At 42.5% G+C, this 26,013-nt stretch overlaps 3 protein-coding genes across 5 annotated transcripts in view; 2 read left to right on the forward strand and 1 right to left on the reverse strand.

Moving 5' to 3' along the window:
• Positions 1-2,128: 2,128 nt before the first annotated feature.
• On the forward strand, positions 2,129-13,731 carry smarcd2 (SWI/SNF related, matrix associated, actin dependent regulator of chromatin, subfamily d, member 2). Its single transcript, XM_036543410.1, has 13 exons — positions 2,129-2,706; positions 4,520-4,719; positions 5,713-5,755; positions 6,078-6,200; positions 7,029-7,148; positions 8,380-8,475; positions 9,006-9,107; positions 9,475-9,636; positions 9,802-9,899; positions 9,988-10,123; positions 10,301-10,423; positions 11,292-11,393; positions 13,065-13,731. Exons 1-13 carry the CDS (start codon positions 2,536-2,538, stop codon positions 13,116-13,118), a joined length of 1,530 nt encoding a protein of 509 aa, XP_036399303.1. The 5' UTR covers positions 2,129-2,535; the 3' UTR covers positions 13,119-13,731.
• A 2,349-nt stretch (positions 13,732-16,080) lies between these two features.
• On the forward strand, positions 16,081-21,579 carry psmc5 (proteasome 26S subunit, ATPase 5). The gene is made up of 12 exons (XM_036528718.1): positions 16,081-16,152; positions 17,019-17,090; positions 17,170-17,239; positions 17,365-17,462; positions 17,561-17,617; positions 17,890-18,120; positions 18,567-18,693; positions 19,020-19,210; positions 19,586-19,684; positions 20,003-20,113; positions 21,103-21,189; positions 21,379-21,579. Exons 1-12 carry the CDS (start codon positions 16,129-16,131, stop codon positions 21,430-21,432), a joined length of 1,221 nt encoding a protein of 406 aa, XP_036384611.1. The 5' UTR covers positions 16,081-16,128; the 3' UTR covers positions 21,433-21,579.
• Positions 21,580-22,461: 882 nt separating this feature from the next.
• Positions 22,462-26,013, reverse strand: part of LOC118783722 (MAGUK p55 subfamily member 3-like) — a 29,203-nt gene continuing 25,651 nt past the window's right edge. For all 3 annotated transcript variants that reach the window (XM_036537693.1, XM_036537685.1, XM_036537677.1), the window contains one exon: positions 22,462-25,996. In XM_036537693.1, the coding sequence (XP_036393586.1) occupies positions 25,817-25,996 (180 nt within the window). In that variant the 3' untranslated portion in view covers positions 22,462-25,816. The remainder of the gene's footprint in view (positions 25,997-26,013) is intronic.

The raw sequence follows: 26,013 nt of genomic DNA on the forward strand, positions 1-26,013 counted from the left end.
CCACACAAATGGTACTTTTAGAAAGTCAGGTTTTGCTCAAGGGTATGATGAGGTATGTCACTTTTTACCAAGTCAAGTCATTTATTGAAAACATTTCTGTCTCTAGGGGCTACTGAGCGGTACTCCTAGCCAATACAGAGTGTCCTGCAGCTGGGGTCATAGATTCCATTGCCCAGCTTGCTCCCTGGAAGTTTTGAGGGGTCAGCAGCCCAGAGCAACACAACTGGCCATATTCTTAGGTAGGATATTAGGTTGCTCTCCCTTTTTTTGCTCTTATAGTGACATCCACTGTCAATGGGGCACCTATAGAGAGAAATCAGGCATATAGTGCTCTCCTCCTCCAAATGTGTTATGTTTCTTGGTAATGGTCACAATTAAAGAGAAGCAGCAGCTGGTTTGATTGCAATCAGAGGAGACTAGTGCTAGCCTTCGTCCTCCTGGATTAACATAAATGCTGTGTGATAAGGAGGAGACCTGGTTGGGTGCAAACAATGTATTGCTGTCTATTTAGGAGACACTGTTTTGGCTCATGAGGTCCCCCATTTATAGAGGCTGAAATTACAATGGGAAAAACTTAAAATCTCAGTTTGGAAGAGTACAGTGCCAATATCACTGGAACTGGAGGATCAATACCCCCAGTGTTTTCACATTAAAAGTATTTATGCACTGTATTCTCAGTCATTCTGGAGAAAGGTACCAGGTAAGTGCAATACAAAATGCATTGTAAAATATCAAAAAGTAAGAATTACAAAATACAAATACTCCTTACTCAACCCTTGTCTCTTCACTATCCCCTTCTCCCACAACCTAAAACACCCACACACAATTGAACTCAGCTGAAGGGAGGGGTTAACCAATTAATTTAGTCAATGTCTGTTCAAATACACTCACATGACTACCCAAATAGCTACATTACTTGGGGTGAAATGATAGTAAAGATATGAATAAAAGTAAAATTAATTTAGTAGAAGATTAGAATGTTTGTACACACGTACAAACATGTACAAACATGTACAAACATTCACAAATGCAATTTAATTCATGGGTAAACATTTAAGACTTTTAGGGCACCTAACCCCTATGTTTTATTTCTTATTTGTTTCAGATTACTGTATGATTCCTAATGCTGAATGTTAAACACTTTTTATAACCCTATTTAAAACAATGTCAACAAACAATTTACAATAGAAAAGGTTCATTAGGATGAATCCTTTCACCCACCATAGAATCCTTAAAGACCTATATCTCTGCCAAAAAGGGTTCCTCACATGAAAAATGTCTTTGGTGGAACCTTTTGGCATACAAAGAACCCTTGAGGAACCCTTTCTTCAGAAAAAGCATTCTGATAAAGATCCTTCTAGGTAGAACCTGACTCCTCCTAGAAAAATCCTTTTGGAACCCTTTTTTTCTAAGTCTGTAGTCACATAGTTGTAGTCAATGTCATAACAGAAGTCTCTATCAAACCTGGGTCATTCAGATGGTAAGCAAAAGACGTCAAAACCATGAACAGTATGATCAATGACATCCGCTTTCAGATTTTTCTATTCTATTCATAGTCCGGATAGTCCAACCAGCAGGTGGCGCCCTTGAGAAGTGAGGGAAGCAATCGCTCGAGGAGAGAAGGTTGCCAGATGGTTGATTCCATCATTGAAACTCATTGTTACAGTCAAGGTGATAGCTTTGAAAACTGGACTATTTAAATCAGGGAAGGGAAAGTTAACATAGGCCATCAACGTTTTATGGATCAGAATATAGGAGATGAAAAAAGTATTTGTGCAACTGGACTCATTATGTTCACAATACTTCGTTTCTCACATGGATTTTATTGCAACAACAATTTATAATGTCCAGTGAATGTTGAAACTCTAGCAGAGCACATAACACATCTGTTAAATGTTGTTTGTCTCCAAATAAAACACTGACTAATTTCAGGCCAGATAACTAGTACTTTTTCCACATTTGGATTTCCTTGAATTTTGTGTTGTAGATTTCCTTTTGATTCCCCAGACGTGCCAGTTCCTCCACACGGAAACAAAGCCGTCCTAGGAATAGACATTTCGACAATGGCTGTCTCGCCGGGGAAAAAAGTTTCAAATGGCAACCCTACAAGGAGTGGGCTGCGTGTTGCTGCAGATACACACAGAGAGAAATCCTGTCTGATCGCTATCTTTAGACATTGGTCAGGCGCTAGAAATCTTCTTGTGTGCCAACCATTTAAAATAAATAGGGGGCTTGAACAAAGTCATGGATTCATGGGAAATGATGACACGTACAGCAGTTACCGTTTACTTGGTGAAAGAGGGACTGAGAGGTCGCTAAAACGCTACCCGGGAACTAGCGCTAACGTTACTTGAAGCTGTAGCTTGTTATCTGGGAAGTTTGAAATCAGAACGCACACGCATCGCTAGTAAGCTAGCTACGCATTTATGTACCTAGCCTAGCTCACTAAGTCGTCTATTTTCTTGGAAGAGTTTTGCTAGACAGGATTTATAAGTGTCACTACTTAAACAAGTATTGATTTTTTTTTTAACGAAAATGGCTTCGAGAGGGGGGTACCCAATAGCTACAGGTAGTCCAATGAACCCTAACATTAACCCCATGACAGCTGGACATGGAGGTGGTGTGAGAATGCCACCACCACCAGCAGCAATGCAGCAGAACTCTGGATTCCGAGCCATGAGCAACGCCGCCTCGCAGTACCACCAGGTAACGAAGTAACTGGATGCTTCCTTACTTTAAATGTGACATTTGTGAGGGAGCTGGTCATGTGTGAAATTTTTACCAGAAATCGTAGCTTTGTTGGTGCTACCTTGTGGGGTTTCCGCCAGCTAGATATTCATGAAGTTACGCAGCTACTTAACTAGCCAACCAGTTAATGGCTAGTTAATTGGTTAGTTTTGAGCTATATAACCAGCAGACCATACAGTTTTCAGGTAGTAAGTAGCTAGCTTGCTAACCGTGATTAGTAAGCTATCTAGCCTGTTAGGCACAAGACAGGCGACTAGCTAGCTAATGTTAGCAAACAAGTTGGAAGAGAGGGGAGGCGTCCTATTAACGTTGGTAGGTAATTAGATATTTAATCTAGACTTAATGGTAAGAGTCTAGATTAAAGTCTGATTTAAGACGTTTGATTTACACGTGTTTCTAATATAGCACAATGGTTATTTCGCGCGGAATTTCAGAAAGTGTTGTTTTTTAGCGTCAGGCCCGGAAAATATAGTTAGGTAGCTCGCTAGCCAGTTAGCTAGGATGTTAGTTCAGAAGATAGCTGACTAGCTAGCTAGTTTGCCTTCACTTCCGCATTTTAGCGCACCCCGGACGCGCCATAAACACACAAATGTTAGCTGGCCAACCATCAACAAAAAAACTTTTCTCATACCAGTATGACTACTGTCAAACATGTTAGGTACACTTAGCTATCTACCAAGCTACAACCTCTTAGGAAGAGTTCGTGTTTGACAGTCATGGCTATATCGCTAACGCTTAGCTTTGCTTCAGTGCTGGCAAGTCTGGCCACAAGATGAGGTCGACTTTCCGCGTGTTGAACTTGTAATGAGTGCATGACAGGCTGTTGTCGCAACATTTTAGTTGGATATATTACCTAGCTAACATTACCAAGTTAATCATTCTCGTTTAGCTGTCTAGCTAGTTGATTATTAGTTTTAACACCAACGTGTTTATACAGTGACAATTTAAGTCTTATTTGAAGAAGACGCAGGCACGTGATGCCTCTATCTTCCACCACCCTTCTGTTACTCTTATCCAAAAGCGCATCTACCGCTTTGTTGGAGAGCTGTAACCAGCGTTAAGAGAAGTGGTTCTAAAGAGGCGTTGAGACAAAATTTGGTAGACATGAAAGTAACATAATGACAGTTTTGTGATCGAAACATTCTGCCGAACCACCTCATTCAATAACTTATTATACTTGCGTGTCCATACATTCTTGAATCTCATTATTGTAGTTTTTTATCTTGCAAATGTCTGGAGATATTTTATGTAATGTAATTTGTAAGATTTCGTATTGTTCAGTAGATTTACTTACAAATAGCTCTGAGTACAGTTCTTAAATAGAATAAATTATCCTCCAGATAAATTCCACGTTAGATTATTTTGATGGTGTTAGAGATGTAGAATAGTTATTTTGTCTTTTACCATTTATAGGAAGTGTAGATTGTACAATCATGTATTTTATTCTGATGTTTGTGTATGCAGTCATTTACATCAGCACTACTTTCTCTGTGTACTGTTTATTTACAGCCCTCTGAAGTACTCTATTTGAGTTTGGGGTGGGTGGTTTAAATGGAATTCTGACAGATTTCTGCAGTCTTTGCTATTTCCCATCAGTGTTTCTAATTAATGTCTCAAAGCCATCCATGTTTCGGTGAAGCCAGTGACGATTTTCTGCTTCGGGACAGTAGAGTTATTATTCTGTCCTTTGATGTCCATGTGCTAAATGCGTATGTCCGACAAGCACACGGGCATCCACTAACCTCCACTCTTCGCTCTTTGCACTTCACAGCGCCCCGGCATGCCGCCGACCAGAGGGGTACCTATGGGGGCACTGGGGGGACCCGTCCCAGGGCCCTCTTATGGCTCCAGTTTACCTATGCGCTCTGGGATGCCCCCAGCTGCCATGGACCCTGCACGAAAGAGGTTCCTCCAGCAGCAGCAGCAGCAGCAACAGCAGCAACATCAGGGCCTGAGCGGTCAGAGACGTGGGTGAGTGAGAGGAAACGTGTCTCTTTATGGAGGAAGACTGTAGATATAGCCCTTATCTGGTCATCTGCCTGCTCCCCTTATATACACACTTTGAGACAGATGACACACCTGTGTCTCTCCCACCGGACAGCTGCGTGCTCTATGCCGCTGTGAAGCACCGTCAACTTTTATGTAAATTGGACAGCTTCCGACCTTCACAGTTTCGTTTCAGCTTCCATTTTACAGTCCGTATGAGATTTGTTGTCGGGTGTCACTCTGCAGTAGTGTAGTGTGGAAGCAGGGAGGCCAGTGTCACTAGATTTTCCTTTATCCAAGAGCTAGAGCCCACTGTTAAAATGCCACGATACGAGTGCCCAATTTGCCGCCTGACTGACGCCGAGTTCATCCTGCAAGTAAGAAATGCCCCACACAGTTGTGACACTGAATTTGACCTGCAGAACACATTACGTATGCATCTGTGTACCCTTGCTGAACGCATGTTCAGACAAAATGCAGCCTTCGGGTATTTCAAGTGAGACACTCCAAGTTCCCTGTTTGTGCCAAAAAGATATATTCCTCAGAAAGGCTCTTTTGTGGTCTCTGTGAGAGGGTGTCTGTGGCTCGGGATGGGGGTGAAAGGGGGGGGGGGGAGGTTGTGCAGTTAAAAGTATCCCAAGAACAAAGAAACTTCAAGGCAAAAAGAAAAAAATATGGCTATGTGGAGCTCTCGAATCACGGGTGCTTCAGCGTAAAATATCTTGCATTGGTGACCACAGAAACTGAGCGTGTAGCTCAAACACTGCAGCTGTGTTTAGATGTGTTCCTCCAAGACATTGGACGTCACAGACTAATGGGGAATGGCACGCTGTGCAAGTGTGCATTAGGTTGTGTCCGATTCGATTACTCTTAACTGGCCTTTATGTGGTGTGGCTTTAATGCTTGGATTGTTATTGTCTTCCTCCCCATCCCAGTGCATGTGAAGGTCATGCAATGTGTCTGTGACTTGTGTTTTAGTGTCAAAAGGCGGAAGATGGCTGACAAGGTACTTCCACAGAGGGTGAGTCTCAAACCTGTGCTCTTCCTTAATTTCTCAATTTCTCTCCAAACAGATGTTGAGGTCATATTTGGACAAAAAAGGCATTTTTAACTTGTACTACAAAAGGAGCTTGTACTATAAAATGCAAGCCATTGTATCATTGCTGTGCAGATTCAAATTCTGTGTTAAGGAGGATAAGATTATGAATCCTTTCTGTCTTGAGCCCAAGGACTTACATTTTGTTAACGTGTAACCTGTACAGACATCCTTACGTATGGTGTAAGATGTGGAGTTTGAGAAAGGGGAATTAATAATGGAACTGTGGTGTATCTCACTGTTTCAGATCAGAGATCTGGTCCCTGAGTCTCAGGCCTACATGGACCTCCTTGCCTTTGAGCGAAAGCTGGATCAGACCATTGCCCGTAAGCGCATGGAAATCCAGGAAGCCATTAAGAAGCCCATCACGGTAGAGTTTCAACAGTTTTGTGTCTGTCAAAATCTAATTTTGTTCACAATGGGGAAATTTCATTCAGTGAGGAATCATGCGTCAGTGTTGATGCACCTGATGTCATGGCCAGATAGGAGTTGTATGATCTTCTGCAAAGTGGAGTTTGGTCTTTTTATGTAGTTATTTTGTGCCCTTTGGAGGAATAGGACTGATGACAAATTGACACTTGGTCCAGACATTGGTCAACAGGGAGACCGATTTCGATATCACATCTGCTTAGTTTTTCAGCTCTGCTCTGAAAGGATGTGCGATGCTTGTACTGAAGTGCCTTATTACAGCTTTCCTCTGCAGTTAATGAATGGTTTGCAGTGTCGCATGTATGTATTTGAGGTGGGCACATATGGGTGGCCTGTTTCTGTCATTAATGTTCATCAGAGCACCTTGACCACATTGTTTTAATTTAACCAATAAAATGCCATGTGGAAATAGGACCCTCTAGAATCACCTAGAATTGCCCATATCTTTTCAGAGTCCCTTGCAAGATTCTGTATGTTAATCCTGTTTTTAGCTTGTCAGGATGATTATTCACATATGAATTAATTAACATAATCACTGTGCTTGAGTGAAGCTTTCATGGTTAGTGCTCCTCACTAAGATGGCTACTGTCAAAGAGCTAAGATTGCCCTTTACTGTTGTAAAGCAGGTAACAAATCGCTATGGCAATCCTGCCCTACACTCAGATTCCATTCACATGCAGTACCTGGGGATTTTCTGAATGTGAAACCAGTTCTCTGCCTCTAGGAGGGATGATGAATTGAGGGTCCTTACTCTGCCTCTCTCATTTAGCAAAAGCGCAAGTTGCGTATATACATCTCCAACACCTACACACCTGGCAAGCCAGAGGGCGAAGAGGCGGAGAAGGTGTCCTCCTGGGAGCTTAGGGTGGAGGGCAAGCTGCTGGAGGATGTAAGTGTGTGGGGGCGAGAGCCACAACCATGTGATCCGGGGGTGGGGGGGGTGGTGTAAGGGGACGCATTTTGAAAAGTGCTCATTTAACAAAAGGGAGGAAATGAAAATAGGACCCCCGAGCAATCTGAGCTGAAGAGTCTTATGTACACCGTAATGCTAATAATGTTATCTTGTCAGTCAGAGGGGCTAGAATATTCTAGTATTCATCAATTTTAACAGCGTTCACACTTTCCACTGCTTATGTCATGAGTAGGTACATTTTGAAAAGCTAAAACGGATGAAACTGCTTCTATCCCCGACCAGTTGAAATGACAGAAAATGGGAGTCGGAGCCATTGCTTTTGTGCTGTGGTGTTTTCGGAAGATTGCAAAGCAGTTCCCTGAAAAGGTTTCTGTAGTGTCCTATCAGATTAGACAGGCAGATTAAGTTAGGTTTTTGGCAGACTGTGAAAAAAATTATGTTCCTAGCAACTTAACCCATCAGTAAGAGCTTGTTTTCACGTCACACCGGCCGATTTCCTGTCATTTAAAATGGTTTAAAGATCAGGGGTGTGCGTTTTTTTGCCTTTTAAGAAAGGCAGCAATTGAATTCGACCAAAACAAAGAGCATGACCGAAGGTCCGTTTTGTCCATTCAGCGGTCCGTATCAGAAGGTTTCTTATACGGCTTTATAACAGATTTCCAGCCGAGTTGTTCAGGCACTTTTCCCTGTTGTGGTGTCTCAAGTGTCTCTCTAGCTTTTCCAACTGGGTTGGCGCATGTCCTCAGCTCACTCCCCAAAACCAGATGTGTTCGCCCTGTCCCGAGTTCCTTCTCAAAATCGGGGGAAAAAAAGGGAATGGAAACTCTTTCTTACATGCAAAGCGCAAAGACCTGAACCCTCATATTTGTGTTCCAGCTGAAAGATGTCGGCTTGACTGCAGCCACATGAAAAGGAAGAACTTGTTTTGCTTCAGCAGTTAGAGTGTGTGTAGGAGGGGTGGATAGGGGGGAGGGGGGATAGCGGGGAGAGGGGGGAGGGGGGGGGGAGGGTTTTCATTGCGCAAGGAGACATGGCACCAGAAGCTGTAAAGACAGCCAGTCCTCCAGAATGTTGAGTTTCCCCAGAACCAGCCCCTGATGTGGTCAGCCCCTAACAATGCAGCTGCGTTCTGTACCATACAACCCAACGAAGACCAAACCAGTTAAGCCTCTGTTTGTTTTTTCGTTCCATTTCATTTCATCCTCAGCCTGGAAAGCAGAAGAGGAAGTTTTCATCCTTCTTTAAAAGCTTGGTCATCGAGCTTGACAAGGAGCTCTATGGGCCAGATAACCACTTAGTGGAGGTATGAAACCTAGATAAACTAAAGACCATGGGAAATGATGTACAAAACACATTTGTCACATGCCGCATACAGTAACCACGCACATCACTTTACTACATTTTTAGAATTTAGAATTTATGTTTAGGAGTGATACTGCAGGAGTGAGCGGGGAGTAAGCATTCCATTGTACTTGTTACACATTGCAATAAAGAACCTTGCATCTTGAATCATGAGCTTCACTATGCTTCAGCCAGGTGCTTAGCCCAAGACATATAAGAAGGTTCTTTGATTTCAGAAATGAGCTCAGTTTTCACAGTTGTCCCTTTGTCTTACGCTATTTGCAACCCCCTAGCTGAAACAGTTTCAACAATATAATAGCAAAACCACTGACTTGTCAGAAGTGTTTCAGACAGCTCATCATGACCAGTGGTAAAAGGTCAAAAATGTGTTGGAAAGATCAGTGGCAGCTTGCTATAATTGAACACAGCACAAGTTAACAGAGGTGCTTTTTGCTGTGAGTCGCTTACTGTCTGTCTGCACTGTTGTCTCAGTGGCACAGAATGCCCACCACCCAGGAGACTGATGGGTTCCAGGTAAAGCGACCAGGTGACGTGAATGTGAAGTGCACCCTTCTCCTCATGCTGGACCACCAGGTACACCTACATTGAGTCTCTATAAACTCCCTGTGTGTCAGGAACAATCCTGGCCTGGAGTGTTTAACCTGAATGCTTCACTAAATATCCAGGTGTATAACTAATGTGAAACAATGTAAGTATTATGTGACCGTAACTGAGGGTGTGTGCTAAAGTTATTTTGTATTGCCAGCTGTCAGTTTTACAAGGCTTCCTCCAGTCCGCAGTTAGTTGTATCTCAGAAATGTTGGAGTCTTAAAGCTCATCCGACATTAGGGATCCACCACAGCAGATATAGCAACCGGGTATGAGTTGGTGGTCTGCTCTTGGATTTCTGTGGTTTTGACAGAGCATTCCAGACAGATCTCCTCCTTTTGTTCTCCCCCAGCCCCCCCAGTACAAGCTGGACCCCCGCCTGGCCCGGCTGCTGGGGGTCCACACGCAGACTCGGGCCAGCATCATGCAGGCACTGTGGCTGTACATCAAGAACAACAAGCTGCAGGACAGCCACGAGAAGGAGTACATCAACTGCAACCGCTACTTCCGCCAGGTGGGGCACACAGATGCGCGAGGATGATGAATGTGTTGCAAAGGGCGCAAGCCAGCTGGCGGTTGCTGTTTGTTGCACAAAACAATTTGAGTAGCAAAATGGTGGGGTGGGGGTTGAGTTGGAGGAAGGAGTGTTGGGTTGGTAATGCCCTTACCTTCTGTGCAGATTTTCGGCTGCACACGCATGAGGTTCTCTGAGATCCCCATGAAGCTGGCGGGCCTGCTGCAGCACCCGGACCCCATTGTCATCAACCACATCATCAGGTGAGTGGGGAGCGCGGGTCCGGATCAGCTGTGTGTGGTAACCGCTGTAAATGTGGGTGCACGCGACTGACCAACCCTCGGGTTTCAGCGTGGACCCCAATGACCAGAAGAAGACCGCCTGCTACGACATTGATGTGGAGGTGGATGACCCTCTGAAGGGGCAGATGAACAGCTTCCTGTCCTCCACCACCAACCAGCAGGAGATTGCAGCCTTGGAGATGAAGGTGCGTTTTAGTTACTCTGTACTTTAAAGGGTGGGATATGTCTCCACCCAAATCATCCATGACGCAGTTAGTGAAGCAAGCACAGTTCTGAAGCTTATAACATTTAGGAAGATGGCACGAGGGAGAGTGAGCGTGATGTTTATTGTCTGAATTAAGTGCCCTGAGTCTGCCCCTCAGATCCACGAGACCATTGAGTCCATTAACCAGCTCAAGACCCAGAGGGACTTCATGCTCAGCTTCAGCAATAACCCACAGGAGTTCATCCAGGACTGGCTCAAGTCCCAGTGTCGGGACCTCAAGGTAGGCAAGGGATTAATTACTATATGCATGTTAATGCATTCACAGACAGATTATCATCATAATGATAATGGTGCATGTGAGTATTATCAATTGTTTGTGTATTAGATTAACTTATCCAGAGTGGTTATAATGTGGTCTCATTTATACAGCATCCATCAGCACAGCTGGGTATTTACTAAGGCAAGTTAGGTTAGGTGCAAGGCTCAGGTAAACACTGTTAATTCATTTATTAGGTCAGGGGTGGCCAGTCTGATTCAGAGCAGAGTAGGTGCCTGAATTTGTTACTGTCATTTTCAAAGGGCTCCAGTAAAAGTGTTATCAAAAGTTTAATACCCATTTCAGATATAAGAAGTGCCAAGGGTTTTTATGACTGTGTAATTTTGCACTTGACATGAAGGGGAGGGGATGCTGTTTTTTAAAATGGTGTATTTTACAGTTCCAATGGTTTAATGCTTCTGTTGAGATGACAGGGATCACCTGAGCACTTCTTGCACAAGAGCACCCTCTTGTTCGTCTTCGCTGTAATGGCATTTTACACATTTCACAGCATCCAGTAGTAACATTTTCATCATCGTAGCTTCATTGCTTTAATGGATGTTTTTTTTTTTTTTTTTGTTGTTTTTTAATATCCAAACTCACTTCATGGTGCCACATATGAACCTCTGAATGGCCACATAAGACCATAGAACCACAGGTTAGCCACCCCTGTATTGCATAATGATGGAGATGTCAATAGGCCGGTATTGATCTCAGATTTATTCAGAAAAAAGGGTATCTGAATATACACACTCACTGTTTTGTGAGTGCATGCGAGTTGAGTGTCCGTGACAGAGGTGCCATGGTTGTCATGGTAATGTTTGTGTATCAGCTGATGACAGACACGGCAGGGAACCCAGAGGAAGAGAGGCGTACTGAGTTCTACCAGGCACCCTGGGTCCCTGAGGCAGTGGGCCGTTACATCTTCTCAAAGGTGGGTAGCTTCACGTTTTAGAGATGTCTTATATAGTACCTCATTTAGTACAAAGTGTCTTTTGGTTTTTACCCTGTTCTAAGTTTATAAAGGGGAAACGTGCTGATTTCTAAAATGTAGTAGTTGCCAAAATCAAATTAAAGCCTGCCCTTGTACCTTCAGCTTCCATTGAGCTGCGAGCCAGGTTTTATTATGGCCCTGTTCACAACTGGCATTAACACGTATCTTGGGTCATCCAATCACTAGTGGACAGCTCTAAGTATGTCAGTTCACACCTCCACATGCGTCTCGAGTGACCACTTGTGATCGGATCTCACTTCCCTGCTCTATATGCAAATAAACACGTAGATCATTTCCGTTTGCAAAGACCAAATGCGTTGTTGTGTTTAACCGGCGGGAGGCAGCAATGCACTTCCCGTCTTCCTATATTTAAATTTCAATATGTGAATTGTTGTATTTGTCTTCATATTTCTGAGGATAAAAATGTTGCTTTACTATGCAAGTACATCGGTTGTGCAAGTTTGGGTACGTTTTGAGATTTGATCTAGTTTCAACCTGAACAGGTCGGCGTTCACCTGTTTCCTTAAATATGATGTGGGATACCACTTTTCGATAGCATAAACCAACAAATCCTTCTTATTTTTCACAAACTGAAGCAGTTTAAACTTTATTTAGCAAGTAGCTAATGACCTGTGTAACTTTTCAGATTGCCTTAACTTGGGCGTATTCGGTGTTTGACAGGTAGCTGTCTAGCTAGGTTAATACCTGCTTGGAAGGCATGCAGGTTTTGTTTTCTGAATGAGTATAGCTAGCAACACAGCTAGCGCTTTCCAAAGTACTGTATATATTTGTTGTAACTGGAGGGAAATGCTTTTGTACTTATTTTTATTGTGCCAATTTATTCAGTATGGGCTGACTGCCTGTATAAGGAGAATAATGAGGATCATAAACACAAAGGAGTCATCGAATGAAGGTAATTTATTTGATTAGCCAGGCATTGGAAATGTATTTTACTCAGAAACATGATTAACACACTATAACAGGGGGGTTTTTGTATCATCCTGTCCCTACTGGACTTGAGTCCTTGGCTTTTCTGAAAGCATTCTTGAGGTGTTTGATTTTACGTTGCTGCCATGATCAGCCATAACCATTCCCCTCCATCTTGTACAAAATCTCCTCATAAATCGCCCGGTTGCGATATGAATCTTCCAGTTTCCATTGTACTGACTCTTCGGCCCAGATGGAAATCAGACAGCGTGTTTCATGTGTACTCCATCCACAAGAAACCGTTTTGTCTGTTGTTGTTGTTCCCTGTTGTCACACTTTACTATGATGATGTTGGCGTGCGAATGAGTACGTACTTCCGCTTACACAGAGGACGTCAGCTGAGTAGGCGGTCCTTCAGTGTGACCCAGGACACATTCGCATACACACTGCTAAAAGAATGTGGCCATATGCGGCCCAGACCACCTCCGAATGTGGTCTGAGCGATCGGATCTCAATGCATCCTCAATGCACCTTGGGTGCATTCACACCGCTACTTAGAGCTGTCCACTTGTGATCGGATCACCCAAGACGCATGTTAATGCGAGGTGTGAGCATGGCCTTTGTCGTTTTACCAAATCAAACAAAACTGGTTGCCTCAGTACGCATCTGCTTTGTTCTTTTCAGGTGCAGCAGAGACGTCAGGAGCTGGAGCAGGTGCTAGGAATCCGACTGACTTGAAGCCCAAGCCTCACCAGGGCCCCTCTCCAGCTGTCAGCCGTCTCCTCTTCCCAGGGCTCACTCAGCGGTACAGGGCAGGCCTATTCAAAGGGCCAGCCCCATGGTGGCCTTCACATCCAACCTGGAACTATGCAGCCAGTCAGCAAAACTGGAATCAGTCCACACTTGCAGTTTCATGCTCTTTCGTTTTACTTCCCCATTTTCTTGTGAATTTTGCTAATGTAATGTTTTTTTTCCTTCTGTCAGTTAAGCCAGTTTGCCCACATTTACGATATTGTGAAAGTGGGGAAAACTGGATTACATTGCATTTTTTCTGTCATTTTTTTAGTCAGTACTCTCTGATATGATGGACCACAGTGAAATGTACACTGTCTTGCATCTTATTTTTCTGCAGTATAACGCATACTGTTTGCCTCATTGATTCCTAGTTTATTCTTCATATTGCAAGTCTGCTCGGTTTTACAAGTCCAATTTATTTTTGTATGATTTTTGTGTGTAACTTTTGCTTCTAAGGTGTAAGCATTTGCACAGTGAAATGGTTGTGTGGTATTTTTTTATAAAGGGGAACACACCCCCAGACCTGGAAAGCCACAGTTGCAGCTTAAGTATTATTTTTAAGAATCCTTAGTGATTACCAAGAGTTTGGCCAAATTGAACGTTCCATGTGGGTTTTTGCCCGACATGTATGCAAAAATCAATGTTTGCCAGGACACTCAGGAAACCTTTGTGGCACTTAGAGCTGATGATGTTTTTCTCCTGCTGGTGGGGAAAAACGCTTGCTTGGTTTTCCAGCTGTTCTTGTTCAGTTGATGTTATACCACTCATGTGTTTACAGTCTGTTTGTGTTGTTGTTAGGGTGTTACACTGTAGGAAAGCCAAGAGAGGAATTATGAGGCATAGTGAGGTTAGATTTTGGGGTCTTCATTTAGAGACCAGCCATTACTCTGACCTTACACCCATCAGGAAGGAATTCAAGCCTTCTGAAGTCCTCAGGAGGGATCACTTTTAGCTTCTATGTCTATGCTTCTATTCTCATACCACTAGGATTGTGCTTATTGAACCTGATGCAGGTTTTTATTTGCTGGTTGTAACAGTGTTAATAATCAATAAACATTCCAAAAAAATCCCCAGGCAGTGCTGCATACATCTGCTTGTTACAGCAAAGTTTGTCGCACTTAGAGAGAGCTGACAATCTAATGGCAGTAAATGTGTTTCATTGTAAAGTAATGGGGCAAAGTTGCTCTGTTTCAAGACTCAAGGTCTGCAGTCTGTCATGTTTTATAGATGTCTTTCAGGCTACTTTAGCGCTGATAAAAGTTCACCTGGTGAAATATAGATTATTCAGTAGAACGCATAGGCTTCATCAGAAATTAAAATTAGACACCTTGCATCCTTATAGCTCTGAAGATTTCCAGCTTCGCCACTGGCAGGGAAAGGGTGCTTTTCAGTTCTGGTCCTGGAGCACTCCTGCAGTAGCAGCCAACAGTCCTGATTTGTTACTGAAGTACCGCGGCTGACTGGTATAACCCGATTCAGTGTGGGATCCAGTAAATTTAATTTAATTTCCCAAGAAATTACTTAAAGGTATTGACTACTACTCATACTCTTCATTTTGAATAGAGGAGAAAGTTCATGCAGCCCTTGAGGATTTGGCCAGTTCTGACCTTGCCTGATTTGTTCACGATGTCACAACTGTCATTGCTCAGTGTTCTCTCAAACAGGAAATGAACAGACTTGTTTCTCTTTGTAAGCAGTTTGCATGTTTTTTTATTTACAATCAGAAGCTTTTTAAAATATCTTTTATACCGATATATTTTGGGATTTTGGTATATTTGTCAAAAAAAATAAATAAATAAAAGATGCTTGCTTCAAAAAAAAAGTTGTCCAGTATAAAGATTTCCTGATTTTTCCTTGGTTGTTTTAGATTCTTATCTATTATCTAGATTCATACTATTTTTAATGATTTCTTACCATAACAACTATACCTAAAAATCCTAAGAACACAGTGGAACTTGAATTGCAATAGCACACCAGAGTGGAAATGTATGGGGCGGTGGGCAGATACCCACCCATTTGAGAAGAACGTGATTGTGACTAGGACTAGGTTTTGCCAATGGAATTGTCATCAAAGAAAGATTAACCGTGCATAACAGGAACTGAGAAAATAGTTCAGTTATAGTGTTGAAACTGCCCATGCTTGTTCAAGCTGAGACTGTTGGAGCGTTCAAAGAGGATGAGAGAAAGTTGCACGAAACAGGATAATCTGGTAATACCTGTCTCTGGCTTCACTCCGTTTGTGCACTCCATTGTGCTCTCCTTGGAGCAAGTCAAGGCTAAGTAGTTATTTAGTGGGGATTGGCTTGAACATACTTGCATTTCCCAGTCTGGCAGGGAGGCCAGTTTTCCATTCCTTAATGGTCCATTAGAATGGAAAAAGAATTAGATGGGGGTACACCTCTGGTGACTTGAAATTAATAATTCAAAAACTATAGTACATTCACAACACACAAAATCTCAAGGTGATGTACATTATTTCTCATTGGGATTTACTAATAATTCACTGGCTAACTTTTTGCCTTTTTAACCACACTCAGGTTTATAGGAAGCAGGAAGTGTAAAATGTTCTTAGTTAAACGTTTTTACCAACTGCAAAAATAGAGAACTTATATCACAATGCATTGATTAGCTAAATGTGTCTCGCCCAAACCTACGAAACCCGTGCTGTGCCATTCATTGCCGCCGACGTGTTTTAGATGAAAGTAACTGTAGTAGACGCTTTTTTCCAGTAAACGAGTCGATGTAGATCTCATTTCTGTACTTCCCACCGGAGAAAAGAATCGATTCTTTTTGTTCAAACGCCCCCCAGCGTCGTCCTGCAGAATAGATATTTGTGCCGTCTCGATGCAAATTCCACTAGCAGGCGCTGTGTTTTGCTACGACGGCTCTGCAGTGAAGCATTTGCCGCATTTCGGAAGTACCCCGGAGCCGTACGGAAGTTGGTGTAAGCAAGATGGCGCTGGACGGGATTGATCATGTAAGGAGTGATTATATTTCTAAAATGTAGTAGTTTCGTAAAAGACCATCTTTGGGTTTTATTAGGTGGCATATCTGAGTCTTATTACTAAAGAGCTTCATTCTGCATCCGATATGCAGTGGAAGTGGAACATTTTATTTTTGATTGCTCAACTCGTTTATTCTGTGCGGTTTGCTGTCTCATTGTTGCTAACTAGCCTGTTGGCCTGTTTTCGCATGATGTACCTAGCTGTCTGTGACTTGCGATTTATATGTTAGTCGACCTAAACAAATTTGCTACCTAATGTTAGATGTTTCATGAAGCTTGATCTCCTAGAATAACCATAGCTTGATGATTAACTGTTAAAGAGCTACGTAGGTAGTCTGTCGTGCTAGATAGCTAGCCTGTCATTCAGTTATTTAGCTAGCTACTGAACCTGATTAACTTAAATGTATCTAGCTTGTTAGCTGTTCGATTTTGGTTGATTGTATCATGCTAATTGCTCAAGTTTATGATAGATGGTTCGTTTGGTCATACCACGTTATCTCGATTATTATATGGATTAAGATAGCTGATATTAGCTCATATGTTTAGAATAGCATTACGTTGAGCCATCAAATTTAAATATAGTAGTATTGAATTGACAAACTAGAAACTAGACTCTATATCGCTGGCAACTGACTAGCGAGCTACTAAAATGTAAAATGAGTGACGTTTGGGGGGAAATGAACTAGCTAACATCCACCAAATCTGTGCAGTTGCTTAATTTGCCTATTAGCTAGTGATCTAGTGAGTGGTTCATGTAGGAATAGTAGGTTAGCCAGCCCTCTAGCAGCGTTGTTTCTGGTGCACGAAACGGTTTTGAGTAATTTGCATTGTATCTGCAGATGGAAATGGAAGACTGCAAAGGAGGCACTGGACTCAGACAATATTATCTTTCAAAAATTGAAGAGCTTCAGGTAAGAAAAGCACATGTCAGAAACGTCTGGTCCGTGTCTTTCATTTGAGCCAATGAACAAAAATCTCCTCCTCTTCCAGCTGACTGTGAATGACAAGAGTCAGAACCTTAGGCGTCTGCAGGCACAGAGAAATGAGCTCAATGCAAAAGGTAAGCTGGTTTTCATTCCGTGTCGTTTCCATCCGACTTTCTCCACAGACAAAGCCCTTCACAATGTCTGCACACACCTCGAATATTGCGTGAGTACAATTTCTGCGCATGTCTGTATGTTTTAGTGCGTCTTCTGAGAGAGGAGTTGCAGTTGCTTCAAGAGCAGGGCTCCTATGTTGGAGAGGTAGTGAGAGCCATGGACAAGAAGAAGGTGTTAGTTAAGGTGAGATGCTTGTCATTTTGCCTGTGGTGAAGGTGGTTATGTTTTTTAGTTGAGTTTCATTTCACAGCCTTTTGACCTTCTCGCTATCTTTCTTCCAGGTGCACCCAGAGGGCAAGTTCGTGGTGGATGTGGACAAGAACATCGACATCAACGATGTGAGCACAATGTCATTTTGATACAGGACTTCACTGCTTGTTTTAAGTTGGTTTGTCCTTTACTAGTCATAATGCAGTGTTTTGTCATGCAAGCTGTGTGGTATTTTCTCTTGTTTGTGATTTTTTTTTTATTGTCAACTTCACAGTTTGTGCATTATGCTTGATTTTGACATGTAGCACTCAACTGAGCTGTGATTCGGCAGAGGTTGGCAGTTCTTGTGGTCGTCTGAGGAGTCTTTACAAAAGTCTCAAAACCTTTGTACTTTTATCAGGTGACTCCGAACTGTCGTGTGGCCCTGCGTAATGACAGCTACACACTCCACAAGATCCTGCCCAACAAAGTGGATCCACTGGTGTCTCTGATGATGGTGGAGAAGGTTCCCGACTCCACATACGAGATGATTGGTGGGTTGGACAAACAGATCAAGGAGATCAAAGAAGTGATCGAGCTGCCAGTCAAGCACCCAGAGCTCTTTGAGGCTCTCGGAATCGCTCAGCCCAAGGTGGGTGACCTGAGGCTGGGATTGGGAGAGGACTGAAGTGTATGTTCAGAGTTGCTCCTGTCAGTGCAGTCGCATTTGATTTCAGTTCATCTTCATTGTTGGGACACAAGTAAATTGGGTTGTGTTTTCTGGCTGCGAACAGCATTTAATAGTGCACATTTTTTCTGTTTTGTCACTGTTTGGCTCCTTATTGGACCTCATCACCATTTGCTTTCATTATTTGCGGTGCATCAGAAACAGAGCATTGCATTGTGGGCATTTTGGAGCGAGGACTCTGCAGAGACTTTTTTTTAGAAGTAATTAGCTCTGCTGGAAGTGTTTTGTATAATGATATTCAGGAGCTGTTGAATCAAGGTGTTCATCAATTGGAAATGGTGCATATTGTACTGTTGTCACAAGCACCTGTGTAAATGTGTGGTTGAGCCTTGATGTCCCTTGTGTTCCAGGGTGTGCTGCTGTATGGTCCCCCGGGCACTGGGAAGACTCTGCTGGCCCGAGCAGTGGCCCACCACACTGATTGCACCTTCATCAGGGTCTCTGGCTCGGAGTTGGTGCAGAAGTTCATCGGAGAGGGTGAGTTCTGAGCCATCGGCTCAGCTGGGCAAAAGGGAACTTGCATTCTGGCAGGGCTTTTATTCCCGTAATGCAGCTTCATATTTCTATGAGCAGTGTGTACAACACTGCTGTCACTAGTTTCAGTACTGTTGACAAGCTCTTAACTGGATGTCTGAGGAATAAAATATGAACGTTTATGCTAATATTCTTCTGCATTGATATACTTGGCATATTTTGGAATTTTTTACAAGAATTGTCAGAGATGGTATGCTATGGTGTAGTGAACACTAAGCTTAAGCTACTAGCCACCATGTAATGTCCTGCAATGTCTCATGTGGCCACAGGGGCACGTATGGTGCGTGAGCTCTTCGTCATGGCCCGGGAGCATGCTCCGTCCATCATCTTCATGGACGAGATCGACTCCATCGGCTCGTCCCGTCTGGAAGGGGGCTCGGGGGGTGACAGCGAGGTGCAGAGGACCATGTTGGAGCTGCTCAACCAGCTGGATGGCTTCGAGGCCACAAAGAACATCAAGGTGCCCCTGTCCCTCCCACCTTTCCCTTCTTGTATTCATGCATCATTCTTTGAGCCTTGGAGATGTTCAGATGTCTCTGTTATATAAGTTAGATTGGTATGGAAAATTGATGTGAATTTCTCTGTTAATTCAGGGACATATTCCAGTGGGCCTCAGTTTGGTCCACAAATGGCAACAAAGTAAAAAAATCAAACTAATAACTTTTACCACAAGGGATACTTCTTGTGTGTTGACAGGCATATAATACACACATAAAACCATAGTAGGTACTTTACAGTACAAAATAAAAGTTGTTGTGATGAAGCCTTGGAATTCTGGTTCTCTTGCTTATGCTTATAATTGTCCTTTTATTTTTTGAATGTTCCATTTCGATAGGTCATCATGGCCACCAATCGTATCGACATCCTGGATTCTGCCCTGCTCAGGCCTGGCCGTATTGACAGGAAGATTGAGTTCCCTCCTCCCAATGAAGAGGTGAGCCTCTGTCTTTATCCTTTTTCAGATTAACCACCCTCCCATAATTAAGTTTTAGAAGGTACGTAATAAATCGATGAATGCGAGTGACCTTGTTATTAGCTTTTACCATCAGCTTTTAGAGCCCTTATCCATTATTAGTTTACCATTTGCTGCCAGTCCAATTCCACCTCACTGTGGTGAAGGCTTCAGGATGAGAAGGTGTGGAAAGGCAGAGAACTGTTTCAGACGGTTGACACTCTTAACGTTCATTTATTTAAATCAAAGTGAAGAGGCGTTTTTGTGCAAAGCTGACCCTCCCATTCCGTTCATTCTCAGGCCCGTTTGGATATCCTGAAGATCCATTCCCGCAAGATGAACCTGACCCGCGGGATCAACCTGCGCAAGATTGCTGAGCTGATGCCAGGAGCATCGGGGGCAGAGGTCAAGGTGAGCAGCTGGGCCAAATCCAGAGGCAGGGGTCAGAACACTGTGTATAAACACAGCAGATACTCCCCTATAATGGTTTCACTTTGGGAAACATAAAGATAACAGTATTGTTTAACTCCTGGATCAAAACCGGCATTGTGTGGTTTGGGTGCAACTCTGTTTTAAGACTCAAAACATTTGAGTTTTTTGTGCTGTATCATAAACCTTTGCATGAAACTGATGCTACCAACAGTTCAAGCCACGTCTCACTACATAGACTGGAAGTATTTTCAGCAATAACTGCAATAACTGATCTTGGTAGCTACAAATAGCTCTTGTGTCTGTGCATCTTTACAGTGCTGTTTTACAGTGCTGATCTTGCACTTAAAAGGACCTTTGCAATAGAATCTACAGGCCGGTTGAAGGGAAAATGTTTTTTTGCTGTTACTGTCCCTGTGAGGACAGATTCTGAACTTAATGTGCTGTATAAGTGCTTTTTTAAATGACTGGAAAATAACTTAGTTCATACACAAAGGCCAAAGTATAGAATTGTGTTCAACACAGAATGAGAATTTCTGAAGACTCCTCCACTAACTAATATGTCATGTTGTTCAGTGCTATTTTCCTTTCCTTAGTGTTCCTGTAGGCTTGTGGGTTTTCCTTTGCCTACTTGTTTGATCTTGTTTATAGTGATCAGATACTCAGTCACAGTAATGTCCTCTCACCATAGTAGCAATTGAACTTTGACGCCAAACAAAATGCTACCCATTACCCATGACTGCTAGGGACCAATTAGGAGGTTACGTGTGGCACAAATAAATTTTAAGGCAATATACCTTTTTGTTGAGGGTCATACCAAGTCTGGTTATTTTACATCACTGAAATTTGGGTCCTGTCTAAGCCTTGAGTCTCGAACATGCCCCATTTGGCATGTCGCACCTTTGCAGTCTTTGGGATGACTGGTGGAAGTTGATATGGTTGCTGAGTGTCTCTCCCCCTGTCCTGCGCAGGGCGTGTGCACGGAGTCAGGGATGTATGCCCTCAGAGAAAGGAGAGTGCACGTTACGCAGGAGGATTTCGAAATGGCCGTTGCCAAGGCAAGTCTCTTATTCCCTTTTCATTCCCCCAAATGTCAAAAGCTTGTAATCTCCCCGCCACCCCTCCTTTCCTTTCATCTTATTTCCTTTAGTTTGATCCTTAATCTGCATTCCCTGTGTCACTGAAGCACCCTGTAATCAGGTGTGTGCCAGTGCAGATGAACTCAGTGCCGTCTTGTTCCCGAGCAGGTGATGCAGAAAGACAGTGAGAAGAACATGTCCATCAAGAAGCTCTGGAAGTAGAACGCCAGGGGTGTCCAACCCAATGGTGTCCAGGTCTCAGCCACATATGTATATTGTTTTTTTTTTCCTGTTTGCTTTAGGTTTGGTTTGTAACTGTTTCTCAGATTTAATTATCAATAAATGGTGTCTGCCACCGAACCTCTTAAAGATGTACACTCTGGTTGTGTATTAAAATGTGAATGCACCCATCTACATCCATCTGTCAGATAGACACTCCGTGTATCACATTGATTTCAGTGAAGTCTGGTCACACTGGCCTGTGGCAAGCATAGCCTTTGGGTGGAAGCTGAAATTCTGTACAGTTAAACTGTGAGTATTTTTCTTGCCTGGTCATATTTTTCGTATCACTTATAGTCATCTGCCACAAAAATGATAGTAGAGACCATTAGATACCTGTCAACACATGACTGCAAAACACCCTCTTGCTTGCTTTAGAGTACCAACATGCCTTAATAATAATAATAACAACATTATCTCTATAAAGAGCAAACATCAAAGCAATTGGGACATTTCCACCCTTGTATTTAAGGCACAGGTACACAAACACCTTCTGATGAGCTCACATCAGGGTGCAGCATATTTTGTTGCTTCATCGCCAATATTCAGAGATCATCCTTTCCATTGATCCAGAGTGAAGTCAGTTTGTTCTGATGCTCTGGGCTCCCAGTCATTGTAGACATGATTATGGCATGGCCAGTTCTGAAACCACACTGTTAGGGCTCAGCCAGGACTTCAGATGAGTGCTGACAGAGCAGCATGAGAGTCTTCCTCATTGTGTCCATTTTTGTTGACACAGGCAATAGCACTATGCCATCTTTGATATTTTTCTCATCAATACGTGACAAGGATTATTTGCATGACCGTGTGCCTTGTTTTAGAAGTCTCTACATTGTCGGATATTGTCTTACTGATTTGTTCAATGTCGTACATCAGTTGGAAGTTATTATTTTCGTTATTGCTGTTGATCTGGAGTCCCAAAAATGTTCTTTCTTATTTATATCCCAATTTCTTTCACGAGTTGGTCTTTTTATATAGGACTCATTCTGTGAAATGGTTACAGCTTTTCAACAAAGGCATGACACTACTTAACTCTAATACCTGCTGAATACTGCCAGGTCAATGTACGTAATTTGAACTATAGGTATAGTATAAATATTATTTGCCAGCACGTTACGTACTAGCAAACACAGATCAGCAAAGTAAATTTTGGATATTTAAAATAAGTGAAAAACTGTTGAGCTGGCAGTATTGGCAGGCAGAAGTCACACATTTCTGAGTGTTTAGATGTCACTTTTACAATTACATTTATCTTATGAATAGCAGCATCTTGACGTGGCACCTGAATCCTGAAAATATGTGTAAAAGTCAAACCACAGACAGCTGTATCCCTTCTTCCCATCCTCACACTCTTACCTCTACCACTTTCTTTCCCCAGCTATAAATATCACAAACTACAAAATGCAACATCACTTTCTTTTACTATGGCACTTTTTACATTGTCCTTAAAATCAACAGTAAGAGTTCATCAAAAATTGAAGAAAAAAAAAATTCTCTGGCAGACTTGAGTTTCCTGAAGGTTGAGAGCATAAGAAATGGACCATGTAACTGCCAAGTCCAATTAAAATGCTATATCACAGGACCAAAAACATCTAACTACTTAGTAGTACATTGACTTTTTATTGCACTATTTAGAATGGGAGTGCATGAGAATTTTTTATGCAACTCCCATTTTTCTCAAATAAGATTTTGATTGCTTAACATTAAATATTTTTGTTTTTAAATATGAGCGCTGTAATTGGATATTGCACAAGTTTTGTAACAACAGAAGTTTGAGAGGAGAGCAATTCTTTTGAAATGAGAAATTTGACACCACTAAAATACGAAGCTTATGGTTATGCCTAGGGAAACTGTTTTGATGTTGCCTTTCAGCATTTCATATTGGCCCTCAAAAAATTGTGACAAGCTCTTTTTTATGTCATTTGTAAGGCCTCATTAAAATGAGGTTGCATTGTATTTTAGTAAGCATTGTGGCAATCATGGGCCTGTTTCATGGTACTGTGTCCATTCCTGTCTCCAACACCTGGAGCCTATCACTGTACAGCCTTCTGTGTTAAAACTGAAGTCTTTGAATCTGGTATTACTGGCGTCAGAATGTTTAAGCGGAGCATATTTGCCTGTCTGGTATTAGGAGGAAATTGATTCTGTATCACCGCACACAGAGGTATCTTCACTGTTTTAGCAGTTAAGCACTCAGTCCCTTGTTTGGGGAGGAGGTGGGTTGAATGTCCAGTAAAGTAAAACATGGATTCATATTCACATTTTCCATTTTGAAAAGTGTCAAGAAAGATTCCCATGAGAAGGTTACTGATAAAAAATTCAATTTATATTAATTTCATACATTATCTAGAAATGAATAATACTTAGAGACATTTTGCAGTGCAGCTCTGTATCAACAACTGTAATGCTGGTGCGACAGAGCTTGGATATAATTAAACAATATTTCTCTTTGAATAGTTCAATCGTAAGTCTTTTACTATATATTTTGCACCGGTCATTTTTGAATTTATTAATCTCTCAGGTTGTTTTCCTGGGTTCATCATTTTGGATCTGGCTCTGCCAGAGGTGTAAGCTATGACTCCACATGTAGTGGTTGTCATTATATCCAGGCTGTATGGCTCCTACTGACCCAAACTAAACAGTACAGGGAGGTATTATATAAAATACAGATAGAATATTTGTTAACCTTTAATATAAACTTAAACGTAATTTTTATATGTTTATTTTCACTACATCATCATCTCAAATGGAATATGTTCAATGCATGTTTTGTGTGCTTATATTACCCATACACACACCAACACACCTAAACATACAAATAAGTCTTTGGGTCAAAGAATAATAAATTTGTCTGGTATTTGCACAGTCCAAATCAATATTTTTTAACTAGTTTCCGTATTGTTGTCATTGTATTTGCAGTATATTTAATGTTTACATCCAAGTACAAAAACGTGATATTGATCATGATCTGCAAAGCAGGACCTTGGTAAAGCATTTTCAGTATATCAACTTTTCTAAGGGCATGTTAACAAACATCTGAAATCAAAATGAATCCGTATGCATTGAACCTTTCATGCCCTTAGTCAATATTAAACCAGCCAGTCCTGGTTGGCAGGTTGTCATGCACTTAATATAAAACACCCCAAGTGTTCCACAACACCAAACAGTCAAGATAAAGACAGCCAAAACATTGAAAATATTTTAAACTGAAGTCCACATCAACTTCAGTATAATGGTTTCTATTCTGTCCCATTTCTATGATTGCGTCAATTGATTTATGTTGGCATAACATACAAGTGGAAGTGACAGGATCATCTTTTTCATTTTGACAGGGGATCATTTGCACTTGTGTAACAACTCACATACACACACAAGGACATGTTGATTCCCGAAAGCATCCTCTCCACAAGGTGGTGGAAAGGCTGGGAAGCACCATGTAGGCTGTTGAATATCAGGCTTTCATCTGAGGTTCACAGCAGGACAAGAGCTGTCAGCGATCCTCACAGCCTTCTGACTCCATCACAGCGCTCACAATGCGTGAGCTGTGTGTATTACATTTCCGATCAACAAAACAGGGATATGGATGATTTGTTGCCCATAAAGTAGATAAACTGGCAGTCCAGATCATGGCAGCCACTGGTGCATATCAGTCAATGAGGGAGAACAGGTAGCGATGGGCTGTGGTGTTGCTTACAGGGAGCCAATGCATGTGGAGTGGATATGCATACTGTGGCAGCCCCTTGCACACAGTAAAGAGTACATTGCTTTATGGCTCCTCCCAAAGGTGCTGTTAGGAGGACAAACTGATGAGGTATTACAGCCACAACCTGTACAACACAACATAAACAGAAAACAAAACGACACCCAATCTTTCAAATAAGTTAAACTTGGGGAAGTGCTTAGCCCATACGCACAGGGGTTTTCCCAGGAACATGGGCATGCCACTCCTGCCACGCTGAGTGAGAGTCAAGAATTCCACAAAAAAAGAGGCTGAGCACAGGAGGGATTCATAGGTTTGTTGTTAAAATTGAAAGGTTCGAATCCAGTTTGACGCTTGCTTTAGTCAAACCACGATCCACCGCTGATCTTACCAGCACAACTCCAGCCAGGCTTCAGCAGTTACATCAGCAACCCCTGGGTGAAAGTACAGCCACCCACATTCATTCCAAACTCCCCTCCTGGGCCACACTTCCTCCATTCACTTTGCCCTTTTCCTGTGTATAGAGGGGTTGACAGCAATGGATATTGGACTAATGGAGGGAGTGGGATGGAGATGGAGAGGGGTCGCTTTGATTGGGCATTTAGAGGGAAGTGTCAGTTCAGGGGGCTAGGTCCTCACCCAGCTGACAAGGACCCAGTAGGGCTCCCTCTCCAGCCTCTCCAGAATGCTACGCAGCTCAGCACAGGCACTGGCTGTGTCTTCCTTCAACAGGACCCGGTCGACCAGGTGGCCGTACTGCTGGTCAATCAGCTGCGCCGACTGACGCATCTCCTGCAGGTCCTCATCCTTCCAAGTGAGGAGAG

The sequence above is a fragment of the Megalops cyprinoides genome, chromosome 1 (genome assembly GCF_013368585.1).
Source record: "Megalops cyprinoides isolate fMegCyp1 chromosome 1, fMegCyp1.pri, whole genome shotgun sequence".
NCBI lineage: Eukaryota > Metazoa > Chordata > Actinopteri > Elopiformes > Megalopidae > Megalops > Megalops cyprinoides.